The 13,392-nt window shown below is 40.8% G+C and overlaps 1 protein-coding gene across 9 annotated transcripts in view; it reads right to left on the bottom strand.

Moving 5' to 3' along the window:
- Window positions 1-13,392, bottom strand: part of FNDC3A (fibronectin type III domain containing 3A) — a 129,249-nt gene that overhangs the window by 74,229 nt on the left and 41,628 nt on the right. For 8 of the 9 annotated variants that reach the window (XM_067292000.1, XM_067292008.1, XM_067291989.1 and 5 more), the window contains one exon: window positions 8,639-8,714. The exons of the other annotated variant lie outside the window; for it this stretch is intronic. In XM_067292000.1, the coding sequence (XP_067148101.1) occupies window positions 8,639-8,714 (76 nt within the window). The remainder of the gene's footprint in view (window positions 1-8,638; window positions 8,715-13,392) is intronic. 9 annotated transcript variants of the gene reach the window in all.

The raw sequence follows: 13,392 nt of genomic DNA on the forward strand, positions 1-13,392 counted from the left end.
GTCTCATTTAACAATTTGTTACATCTTCCAACAGATGACATGCAACAGCCAGTATTCATAATGTACATATGGTGAAAGAAGATCTAACAAAAGTCCTTATGCCTTTTTGCCTTTATGAAAGCCAGTGGAAAATCAACTTAAAAATATGACCTAAGTTTCTACAGGATAAAAGCACAATTTGTTTTAATGAATTAGTATCAGATAATAAAACTTAGAAACTTATTATTCCATTTAATAAAGTAACAGCTGGTAATCTTCATAAAAACTTTATTTCAGTCAACCGGATTTGACCCAATTAAGATACAGAAAATGCTATCAGCATAAGTCATTCTAGTGTTAGGCTCTTAAGTGAAAATACTAAATAAGATTCTCTCTCTCTCTCTTTTTTTTTTTTAAACTTCCATGCATGCATCTCTGATCTGTGATTTAGTTCAAAGTGTTAATCAGTTTCCTGCCTGTGTTAGAAATGAAGAAGGATTCCTATTTCACTTCTCCCCTCTTTTTGGTCCACAAAGCAAAAAGTACAGGGCTAATTCTTTCTCCTCAACTGCACAGGGCAGAAATCAGAGGAACTGATTGCAAGGCTGGGGCACTCAGTACTGTAGGCCACAGACCTGTCAGGCCTAACATGCTTTGCAGAGAGCTCATCCAGCTGATACCAGACTTGCATGTCCTGCAATAGCACCCGAATCTCAGCAGCATGAACTAATGCTTTACAACCTCGTGTGCTAGACACAGTAGTGACTAGTCCCAGACACCGACTTCTAGCCGTAAGTCAGGGCCACAACTCCATTCCCAACGGGCATCTCTGAGCATAGGCACTTTAACAGAAGTGAAAGGTAGATGATCGCAGAAGTGGATGAGTTCAAAGAGTTTGAAGTCCTGAGGTTAAAGACATTCACTGTGGGCACAGTTGTGAAACACCACACAAATAAGATGTTTCCAGGCTCTAACCTGACTTATTTCAGGTTATAATAGTCAGGCTTTTAGCTTTTGCATAAAGACATCTCATTTAGGTGTCTAAAATTACGCACCTGTATGCGAGACTTTAAACTCTCATTACAGCAAGTGGAGATCTAGTCAGCACAGACAGCGGAGCCTGGAGAGCTGTTCAGTTCAAACTGATGTCAGCTGAAAAGCACTGGGTGTACTTGTAGCTAGTGACTAAATCTTTGCTAGCTATAATGGGAGCTTAGATCCAAGGCTACATATAGAAACGTACATTTAGTCACCCAAAATTAGATGCCTTCAGTCTGCAGCTGAAACACCGATATTTCAAAGAAATGTCTCCAGAACCTTCCTATACTCAGGCTGGGTTTACAGCGTGAAGCTTGTGGTGCGGTGAAAAGAAGGAATAAAGGAGGAAATTAGGGAAGATAAAAGGAAAAATTAACTGATTAGAATACACAGGAAGAAAAATAAGACATGAAAAACACACTGAACACTTTATAATGAATATAGTAAATTATGAACTCATTCACATCCCAAAAATGTATGAAGTCAAGGTAGAATAAAACTTAAAACAATGTCTAATACAAAAGCAAGAAAATAACCAAAATGAAAGCATTATATTGTCATGTCTGTTTGTCCAAATAGAGATATTAGATCTATTTATAATTCAACACATTTTAAACAGTGACAGAAAAATTAAATTTTCCCTAAAACACTACAAACATTATGAAAGTGATCTGAATTAATGCATTTCCTTTTCCACCTGTTTTTTAATTTTCTGCTGCAGAAGGTGATTAAACAGGCTTGGTTTGCTTTTTAACAAAACTTTTGCCAAGTTTAGTTTATCCTGGGAATGACACATTCTAGAAACCTAGTATTTATAAACCTAACAAAATGGCCAAGACAGTAAAGCTGGCTGTTCTGGCAGAAAAGCAGCATGATAAAATAAGCTTTTTCAGCAACAGCTTTTTGTAGCATCACTGACTGCCTCTTTAAGAAATGGGGGAGACGGGGGCATGAAGCCCTGTTCAATTATCAGGCTTAACTGAGGAGAAGGTCAGGCAGTTCCCATAAAAGGCTGAGAGTGCTCTGTTAAGAGGTTAATTCTTATGGCCAGCCTTAGAACAGAAAGAACCGATCTAAATAACAGACTTCTGGATTGCTACAGCTTATTCTGATCAGGAGAATGACCTTGTTTTGTGCTTCTTCGCAATTTTTGAGTTAATAAAACTGAACTTTAAGAGATGGTCCTAAAAAAGACTGCGGAGTGCCTCAACTGTATTGCAAAAGTGACTACAGGATCAAATAGATGTAGCTGAGCTAGCTTTAATTCAGCACAGTATCAGTAAGAAGAGCTGCAGCTTTAGGGCCTATTTACCCAGCCAATAGTCCTCAAATTATGGATGAGATTTCTCCAACATGCCAAAGGCAGGAAATGAGTATTTTACAGGTGATACAGTGAAGGCTTAAACTCATCACTGTTCCTTTACCACATTAGAAAAAGATTTGTCAAATCTCTGGCCAACTCTTACACAAACCTACCTGTAAAAGGGAGAAGGGAAGGAGTCTGTTCTACAAAATCTCCAAGGACATTCATGCACTCTGTTTATTGCTGTAAGCTATAAAAAGGGCAGCTCCTACTTAGAACTATTTAGGGATGAGATAGCTCCAAATCAAGGAGCTACAGCCATGCTCCATGGTCACCTGCTCTCCTCAGCATCTTATTGCAACACAGAGAAGAGAATCAAGTCCCCACTGCAGCTGTACTCCTGCATAGCTGACTGCTACCAGTGTTCTTACTATTTTTAGTTTGACTGGAGACACCTGGAAATGCAAAGATCTATGAAAAATGTCATCATGTAATATCCCTATAGCCAGAAATAAGGACTGTGTAAATGGAAACAGGAATGAAGTAGTATTTCCTTCCTGGGCTACAGAAAGAGAAGATCATCCAGAACAGCTTCCCTGGAGGGCTCCAGCAACCATTTTTAACAGGAGTAGAAAAGTTAGAGCACTAAAATCTGTCTAAGAAGTAGCTGTCTGGGGTTGCTTGCAAGGGTTCATTATCCAGGCTCACAAACTACCCAGAAGACTACAGATGCTAGAGGAGAGTTCTTGTTAATTATAATGTTAACAGTGTTTTACTGCTTTTTGGTTTTGCTAGTTTGTTCCACTACTACAGATCTATGCTTTTATGTAAATATTCTTTTGTTCCTAAACTTTGCCTGCTGCTAAAGCTAATACTGAGTAATTCAGCAAAAAAGATTCTGTTTCTGTAGTTGAGGTCATCCTTAAAACCAACATCCGGGGTCGCTACCGCAGTGCCAGGTATCCCTAGCACATTCTAAGACAACCACAGAATGACAGGGCGTACTTCCCCCACGCGACTCAGGAGCCTCAGGATTTCCTAATGAGCTGTAGTCTTCTTGTGAAAGAAGCATCTTCCCAGGATCAATAATGGCTAGGAAAGTCCCTTCTGAGGAGGGGATGGTAGATAACATATAGAACAGTTATTTATAACATACATAACAGTTACATTTAGATTTTAAGATGTCCAGTTTGATTGCTTTAATGCCATCTTAAAACAACCAAAACCACATATGAGATTTTGCAGCAGGAAATCACTTTATTTACTTAATGTTCTGGATAATGGGCAGGTCTGGTGTTGCAAAGTTGAAACTAACCTTCAAATGAGAGAAAGTTTGTGTTTCACTACTGTAGTCTCAGAATGGATGTGATCCTCCTCTTTTCCTCTTGACAGCACTTTAAAAAGTATTTTATTCCTTATTTTAAAGGAAAAAGAAAAGAGGTAAGATTGCTTAACTTTTTTCCCCAGAGACTAACCTTCACACTGATACTTCATTTCATTTCAAAACATGAAGTCTTTATGACTCATTCTGATTTACATATGTTTTCTTATTTTATTATGAAAATGGCAATTTCCCTCTGGAGAGACATATAACATGGTCTCTTATTATGTCAAGTAACATTTAATAGCCCTTAGCTGCAACTTGGGACTGTTATAAAATGTACTCAAGATGAGTCATCTTCATTCATTTATTCTGCAATAGGAAGAATTCACGAATGAGTGATCTGCTGTAATTCACTTCTGCAAAGAGAGCCCATTCATACGTTTCAAACCTGGTTTTCTGAATCACTGTAATGTAGCTGATTATTTCACTTTAACAGAAGAAAATTTTGGCTTAAGGAAGGTTTCCACAGAAGTCTGAACATTTCTACTATGTGAGAACAGTTTTAAGAGCTCTTCTAAAAATATACATTTTGGCTTAACACATGGATACACAGGCAGATGTCTTCCTATCTATTTAGCAAGTAAAACACACAATCTTTGGAAAGTAAAAGCCTGACAAATGGTTTAAATTGAAGTTGCATCAAGAGTGGGCAGAAGTCATGACTATCCAAAAAAAATAGACAGCCAAAACAAAGTATTTTTTAAAATAAGAAACTGATTGTTAGCACACAGAAGTGCTCATTTAGAACTATTTCTTAAGTAAAATATGTACAATAGCAAAGTAACTACAACATAAAACTTAAATGCAGAAATATAAAGCAACGCTGGGTTTGTTATTTTACAGAAATGTGTGTGCAATACATCAAGAAAAAAATACACAAATCATTTTAAGTTATCAAAACTCTGACAAACAGAGGAATGGGACTCAACAAGGAAGAAGGATCCCTCAGCAACAGTGCTCTTTTGCCAAGCTTAGAAATTTCAGACCAGGAAATAATCACAAGAGCCTCTTCATCCCATTGTAACTGCCATGGAAAAGGCATGCATTAACAAGTTATTTGTCCCTTATCACAGTTCCAAAACATTCAAGGCTTTATAGACCATCTGTGAGAGTCAGACCAGCAAACAGCCAGGAAGTCGGTAGACACCTGAGTACAGACGCAGTACGTTCTTCAGAAGCTTACCCCGCAGAAGCACGCAGCTCCATTAGTTGGTGCATTGAGTTTTCAGTACCTCATAGATTAGAGTGAATATTTTAGAGCTGTCCGTGATACACACTCTCCTTTTTCCTGGAGAGACATTGATTCTAGTTGTTTTCAAGTTGAGTAGTTTTACCCTATGCATACAATATCCAAAATAAGATTAGTACTCTTTAGAAATAAAATAGCTATGACGAGTACCAACAAAGATTGATAGAGCACCTCAGTGTTCCCAACAGCCAGGGAATATGATGCAAGAAAATACAATTAACACTACAATTGTATTTATATACAACCCACACTGACTCTGGCACACAGTGCAATCTCCGGGTGAGTTGATTATCAATTAAGCATGAGAGTCAAAGGGACACAAACAAGACAACTCGATCTGTGTATCTGCGCTTCTGTTGTGACTCCATCTAGAAATAGCTCACTACCCCTCATACTACATCTACATAATTTATATTCAAACATATGCCTAGGCAAATAGCCTTGCAAGAACCTGAAGTTACGTTTTATTATTTCAATCTTTGGTCAATGCACCACACTTCAAATTCTTACTATTGTTGCTAATCTCAAATTATTTCTCCTTTTCCCTGGACATATCTTAGCAAGATTTTAATCCAAAAAGAGATACTAAAACCAAATATTCGTAAACCAGCATTTTGCTAAGTAAAAATTAGAATACAGGCTTAGAAAAATAGTACTTGAAAGTTTTCTATTACTTAAAAAAGATCAAACTCTGTTCAGCATTAAGCTGTGTGTTATTTGCAGAATATTGAACATTATTACAAAATATGAATTAAATGAAGTTGCCAGAACCAGTTCCTTCTAGAAAGCAAACATCAGAAACTGAATAATAGACAGATTTGTTTGGTGGTCACTTGGTATTCTACCAGAAATGCACAGGGTGGTGAGTTACACCTGTAGCTGTATAAATACCTCTTTACAAGGGACAGGGGAATACTTGTAACAAAGTATTAAGTGCAATTCCTGGAAAAAAAAAAAATCCTTTGCTTGTACTTATCCTTTTCACCTAGGTGGATTTTGAGTGTTAGATTAAGATTCAGACAGGATATAAGGAAATGACAGATTATGAACAAAAACTGCATATTCATGTAATTACAATTTCTCTGCAGACAATACATGCTGTGTTTTTGCAAAGTAATATGCAGATACATATTTTTAACATATGTAGTACTATCTCTTTTTACAGAGTACTTTGCAGAAAAGGCAGAACATGTATTCTTTCCAGAGATTTTTACAGCTATACATAGTCAGAAGAGACTATAACAATGGGCAAATATTTGCAGAAAAAAAAGAGGTTGGAAAAAGTATTAACAGATATTGTCACAAGTAAATCAACTTCCTATTAATAGCATCTCAACACTAAAATTCAGCTATCTAGCTTCATTTCTTTATGTCTGATTTTTTTTTAAATAAGCTTTCCTGCATGTTTATAATGTTCCCCCCAAATCATATTCATTAGGTATTTCCACATCTTTAACTTCAATTTGACTTGGTAACTGAAAGCATACACTGAAGAAAATAACAGGGAACTGAGGTGAGGTTTCCTTCTTTAGAGTCAGTGCAGTAGCCTCTTTAACCATAATTCATTTTGTAAACTGGGCATCCATTTTATATATATACAAAAAAAAGACAAAATTTATCAAGAGCAAACTATGTTTGAGAAGCTGTGGCAGAGCAAATAAGGGCCACCAATACCATATTACTCTCCACAGCATATGCTATCTGATGCAAAAGCTGTTGGGAAAGTAGACTTTCCTCTCATTAGTTGCAATCCATATAATGAAAAAGTATAGCATTGATTTTTGAAGGAGTTTCTTCTTTAAGCCAGGGAGACCCAGCAATTTAAGAACAAGGCAAAAAAGTAGAAAGATCTGTCTGGCATAAAGACTCGTATGAAACAAAAATGTCTCAGGAGTGGCAGAAGTAGAAAAGAAAAACTATGTTCAAGTGAATGTGTGTAACCCAGGTTCTGTTCCAAGAGTAATGAAACTGTGGACACGAGAAACCTCCAAGTTATGCTCTCTGCTTTACCACAAGACTATAAGCCATGTTTTCATGTCCTAGAAGGCGGAAGGATAAGGCAAATATCTGGAGGTTTGAAAAAGCTGCGGAACCGATCTGGGGTTTAGGTCCCTAGATCGTCGGTTCCACTTTTCAGGAAAGTTGTAAAGAGCGCACCTGAGCTTAGGCTTAGTGAGCCCCAGGAACGACTGCCTACCTAATAACCACTCACTCTCAGATTTAAAGCATGAAGGCTTCAGCCATTGATGTCAATCATAACAGAGAGCTGGCTGTTCAAGAGGGACCAGACAAGGATAAAAGCATGTGTCTGCAAGTATCCTGAAAAGTTAGCACTGTATCTATACATATATGGTATTAATATTTTTGCAATTCATCACACAGACTTTCTACTTTCAAGATTACCAGGCAAGGAAAGTGTCAATTCATTTCCCCCCTCCCCCAAGTCAATTTGATAAATCAAAATTAAAATACAAAGTATGCTGTATTTTGTACCATAGATGGAAAACACGTCATCTGTTTTTCACTTAAAATGCAAGACAAAATCCACTATGTTCCTCTCAGATATTGTGAAGTAATTATTACACAGCTATGTTTCAAATAAGCCCCACAAAACTGAGCTGCAATAGTGACCGTGGCTCAAAAGAAACAATATAATACTGTGCAATCAGCATAGAGTTTTGAAGAATGGTTCTAATGCACATGTAAGCTTTAAGAATTGTCAATATAAGTTGTAATTGAAGGCTTCCCTTTGATCAGTTATCTTGTGGCTAAAGGACCTGCCTAGGACATTGGAAACCAGACTTTGGGCTCTCTTCAGACTACAGAGAGGGGGGGAAAAAGGAGCTTGAAGCCACTTGCTTCAGCTGGTCAGGACAGTATCTGTTGAAGCTGGACCAACGTCCAGAAAAAGAGAGTGCAGGATTCATTGGCCCAGCAGAGAGAGTGACTCAGTGCTGCATTTGCGGATAGTCTCTTGTAACACAATAAAGTGATAGTCGAAATAACAGTAACATCTGACTGCTCATTTCTTGCAGCCCTAGATGGTCTTAATTTTTGTAGCTATTCTGATTCGGTATAAAAAACAACATCTGTATAGAAACAACATCGGTATAGAAAACAAACTGCCTGTTACATATGGGGATGTAATGTTAGGATGAAGTGCTTGTATTTTGAAGACGAATCTTGCTGGAACTTAAAAAGGAGGCAGTTCGGCCCCTAGAGATAATAAACAACTAGCAGTGGGGCAACAGCTACTAGTGGGTTAGCAGGATAACAGACAACTATTGGTGGGATGGGCAAAATAACATCCACATGATAGCAAAGAATTAAAAAAAAAAATCTAAACTCAACCCAAATTAACTACTGTAACTTAAGGTCTGTGTAATAAATGAGCTTAACCAAAAGCTGTTATGATAGCACTTGCTCATTCGCTCTGCAGACTGAAATAATTTCCCCCCACCCCTGCTGAATGTAATTTAATTTAACCTAATATAGGAAAAGGTGTTTTGCCTATGACAGTGAAGTATAAAACCAAATGATACTTAGTATCTAATCTTTTAGGTCTTTAAACAGACCTTCTATCCAAAACCACTTCCCTCACTGTTTTACCTTCAACATCATAAATTGCCTTTTGCCTACCCTGATGCAGAATCAGGAAATATTAAAATAAATATATCGGCTTTACCTGTAATGCACTGAAACTGTCCATCTTCTCTTCTTATTGTAAATGCTTCCCCTGGATTAACTTGCACAAGAATAACCTTAAAAATAAAAGTTTTTACAACCATTACACAGGAATATGTTACAAAATCCAGTATGCGCAAAAAAGATTTTCTGGAAGAAAAAACAACCCTTTTTTTTGCTGATTAATAAATACACTATTTTCCACTTCACACTGCTTGCAGCCTTCACTCCGCACAGAAAATGGATAAGAGCAAGAACAAATACAGATATTTTTAACAAGCATTCTTCAAAGAGTCAAGATGAGATTAAATTTGGGTAAAACAGTACTTCTACAAACTTCATTTTCTGGACTGCTTAGTGTAATTAAAAAAGCTATTCCTATTGCTTACACTATTTCAAAAACAAATTACATTAGCTTCAACATTAATCAAGCCATTATATAAAAGTTTCACAGGGAAGCCTAGAATTCCCAGTGTTTGAGTTTTAATCATTACGGCTTGGCAAACAGTTTTCAACATATGGAAAATACTGCGTAATTTCCTTCTTTTCATGGTCTAAGCATGTTTGTAGATTCATTAATGATAAAACATTATTAGAAGTAATGACAAAGTAAGCGCACCGGATGCATAGCATGAAACAATATGTACATTTTTATTTGGGGAAAGCTAATTATCCTAATTCTGTAAAACTAAGCAGTGTAGAACTGGTAGAAAAGCATACTTAATAGCTGAAATAAACAGAGGAAGTTTGACAGGTACCCCGAGAAGATGCCTGATACTGTTTCAGACTTCTGTATGCTAATTAAAGCCTGCTTTCCTGTAAGAAAAAAAAAGTTTATAACTACTGAAGAACCCAGATAAAATTATTTGGGGGGGGGGGGGAGAGGAGGGGAAGAGCAGGTACATTCCATAATTTTCTTTCTGGACACAAACTTTTCTCAGTCTAGCTTGCACGCATCTAAATACAGTATATATATCCTCCCCCCGATATGAATTGGTGTGTGACACAACTCCTTAATATCATGGCCAAAAAGGTAGTCTGTTAAATTGCTAAAGAAAGCAAAAATTGTGCTTGTTACTGCTTCTTTACAACAAAGAAAACAAAGAAACTTAAGCATTACTTATTTTAGGAATGCCAGATCTTCCTGTTTTGTTGAACTTTTTCCTTTGCTGCATCTTTCTTCACCACTAATCTGTTCAGGCTACCTTTCTGTGCCTCATAGAAAAGAAAGCGTGAGGAAAAGGCAAAATCACGTGAATTCCTCCTTCTTCGGTAGGGCAACTTCACAAAGTAATCAAAAGATGGTAAGCTCTGTCCTAACAACTTTGATGAGATTTGCTGGATATTCAGCATATTCAAACTTGGGCCATGTGGTTCAGCGTTCGAATACTGCTTTAGCTCTATTTTGAGCATACACTTTAAACATACCATCTTGTGTTGCTTCATCTGATGCAGTACTGTTACTGGGGAAGTCTCTTTAGAAGCCTTAGGCTTTTTGAGGAAAAAAATATGAACTAGATCACCATTTACATTTTATCATTTTGATAAATTTTCCTGATTTATATTCAGGCATATTTTAGATAAATTCAGTAAAAGTTAACATAGACAGTATGGTCTAAACTTAGAGACAAGAGAATCTTAGAAATGCTCTTGAAGTAAGACCCTATAAGTCTTCAGAAAATATTGTATTGCCAGAGTTTATCATATGTGTTTGAAGGTAGCATTTTAGAAACTGGATATCATCTTTAGTACAAGATAAACGAGGGAAATTTGAGTGGAGGACTTTAACAATTTTTCCTTCAGACTCCCCAAATAGGCATAGCTTTTTGAAGACACGTCCTTCATTGATTTACTTTCCCCTCCTTGCTATGATTAAAAATTTTAGCTTGACATATAGGCTGGAATAAAAGGACATCAAAGTTTTGCAGGGGTACATGAGACTGCCTCTTTGTCTATTAGTAGCCAGATCTGCACAAGTGTTTTGACTGACTTAGGATGCCTTAACTTCTCGGAGGAGCCATTCTGGCTGCAGCATGGGCACATCAAAGAACGTGCACAATTTTCAGTTCCATATTCTTGTTCTCCAGTGTGAACTGCAAGAATGAGAAAAGTTGTAAAGCTGTCAAGTCTTAGGGTAAATGGCTGGTGCAAGTCCCTTGACTACTGCTTCTGAAGTAACGGGGAAAGGGGAATGACTGGTATTACTTCATTGTTCCCACTTCTTGAATGTCAATGCCTGGCTCCTGCGGTTGGTAACCGAGGTAATGATGTTGTCTTAGGAATCTGCTGGTCTTTCTTCTCCAGATCTCTGCTGCAGGACATCTGAGTTGGTGGTTGGTGGTTCCTGCTAGCAAAAGTGAATTGAAGCACAGAGATGGGTGTCCTGGACCAGGGGGAGAGAACGAACGGGGGGGAGGGGGAGAACGAACGGGGGGGAGGGGGAGAACGAACGGGGGGGGGGGGAGAACGAACGGGGGGGGGGGAGAACGAACGGGGGGGGGGGGAGAACGAACGGGGGGGGGGGAGAACGAACGGGGGGGGGGGAGAACGAACGGGGGGGGGGAGAACGAACGGGGGGGGGGAGAACGAACGGGGGGGGAGAACGAACGGGGGGGGGAGAACGAACGGGGGGGGGGAGAACGAACGGGGGGGGGGAGAACGAACGGGGGGGGGAGAACGAACGGGGGGGGGGAGAACGAACGGGGGGGGGAGAACGAACGGGGGGGGGAGAACGAACGGGGGGGGGGAGAACGAACGGGGGGGGGAGAACGAACGGGGGGGGGAGAACGAACGGGGGGGGGAGAACGAACGGGGGGGGGAGAACGAACGGGGGGGGGAGAACGAACGGGGGGGGGAGAACGAACGGGGGGGGGAGAACGAACGGGGGGGGGAGAACGAACGGGGGGGGGAGAACGAACGGGGGGGGGAGAACGAACGGGGGGGGGAGAACGAACGGGGGGGGGAGAACGAACGGGGGGGGGAGAACGAACGGGGGGGGGAGAACGAACGGGGGGGGGAGAACGAACGGGGGGGGGAGAACGAACGGGGGGGGGAGAACGAACGGGGGGGGGAGAACGAACGGGGGGGGGAGAACGAACGGGGGGGGGAGAACGAACGGGGGGGGGAGAACGAACGGGGGGGGGAGAACGAACGGGGGGGGGAGAACGAACGGGGGGGGGAGAACGAACGGGGGGGGAGAACGAACGGGGGGGGAGAACGAACGGGGGGGGAGAACGAACGGGGGGGGGAGAACGAACGGGGGGGGGAGAACGAACGGGGGGGGGAGAACGAACGGGGGGGGGAGAACGAACGGGGGGGGGAGAACGAACGGGGGGGGGAGAACGAACGGGGGGGGGAGAACGAACGGGGGGGGGAGAACGAACGGGGGGGGGAGAACGAACGGGGGGGGGAGAACGAACGGGGGGGGGAGAACGAACGGGGGGGGGAGAACGAACGGGGGGGGGAGAACGAACGGGGGGGGGAGAACGAACGGGGGGGGGAGAACGAACGGGGGGGGGAGAACGAACGGGGGGGGGAGAACGAACGGGGGGGGGAGAATTCAGCAATGATGGAGCCCAGCACTGTACCGAAGCTCATAATGTTGTCAGACTTTCACTTCTCTGAGGGCTTCTCAATTTCACAGCCAACAGGGCTGGGAGACTGCCTGACTAAACGCTTCTCCTCTGTCAGATGAATTAGATGCTCAGTTCTCAGGGACATGAAATAGATCCTTTTTTCTCTGCAATATCAGTCTGCTTGATGCCTAGTTACATTTTTGACTGGCTCCCACTTTCAGCCTTGCTTTTACACTGTAGCCACAACTGTTCCCAGCCAGGCTGTATTTGTTGGCAAGAGCGCCAAAAGGCAGCCGGAATCAGGGCTGAAGTAGTTTCCCAAGTTTCAAACATGGCTGGTTTCAAAAGTCTTTGTGCTGGGGTAAAGTGTGTCAATGTGACCACTGCTGGTTCTCTGCCTTTTACTTGCTGCTGAACACCACAGCATCATCATTGCTTTGAGGAGGACGTTTTTGACACTCACTTGCCTCCCGAGTAGCTGCAAATTGCAATAAGAAAAATTAAAGCTGCACACTTGGAGGGAGACTGATACCTTCCTGGCCAGGAGAGATACTACCAAAGAGAGAGGGTCACCCACAGAGATTCCCTCTTAAATAACAAAAGCCTGCTACACATAATCAAAGATGCAAAGAAATTTCTATGAAAGATTCATGTTACCTTTTTCTTTAAGGTGTCAGGCATTAGGCAAATAAAATCTACAGGCTGCTAGTATTTATAACTTTCCCATCTCATTCCAGGCTTCCCCTGTGCAGACTTGCATATTTCATTCTCCAGCACGCTACCTCAGGAATCTTGATGTCGGCATTTACCAAAATTGAGCCCGTGGTCTCACACACCAATTACTCTAAATCTCAGTTTCGTTCCACTCTTGGGCAAAATCTTCATGTTGGCTAGCACTAAATGAAAAGCTTTGGAAAAAACTTATGGTTCAGCCTCTTTTCCCATGCTTCATTCTGTGCATGACAAACCCTGTTGCTTCATTCACAAAAGCTCTCCAAAAGCTAATATGCATCATTCCATCTAGATTTCTGCTGCCTGCTCCTCTACAATAATTACAATAACCTGAAGAACTCATTTGTGATTTATCAACCTCAGTGAAAGGCATGCCTAACATAGCCACTTTTCAAATGCCATTTCTTCTTCTAAAGCAACTGAGCATTAAGGACTTCACAACCCTAAC

The sequence above is a fragment of the Apteryx mantelli genome, chromosome 1, assembly GCF_036417845.1.
Source record: "Apteryx mantelli isolate bAptMan1 chromosome 1, bAptMan1.hap1, whole genome shotgun sequence".
NCBI lineage: Eukaryota > Metazoa > Chordata > Aves > Apterygiformes > Apterygidae > Apteryx > Apteryx mantelli.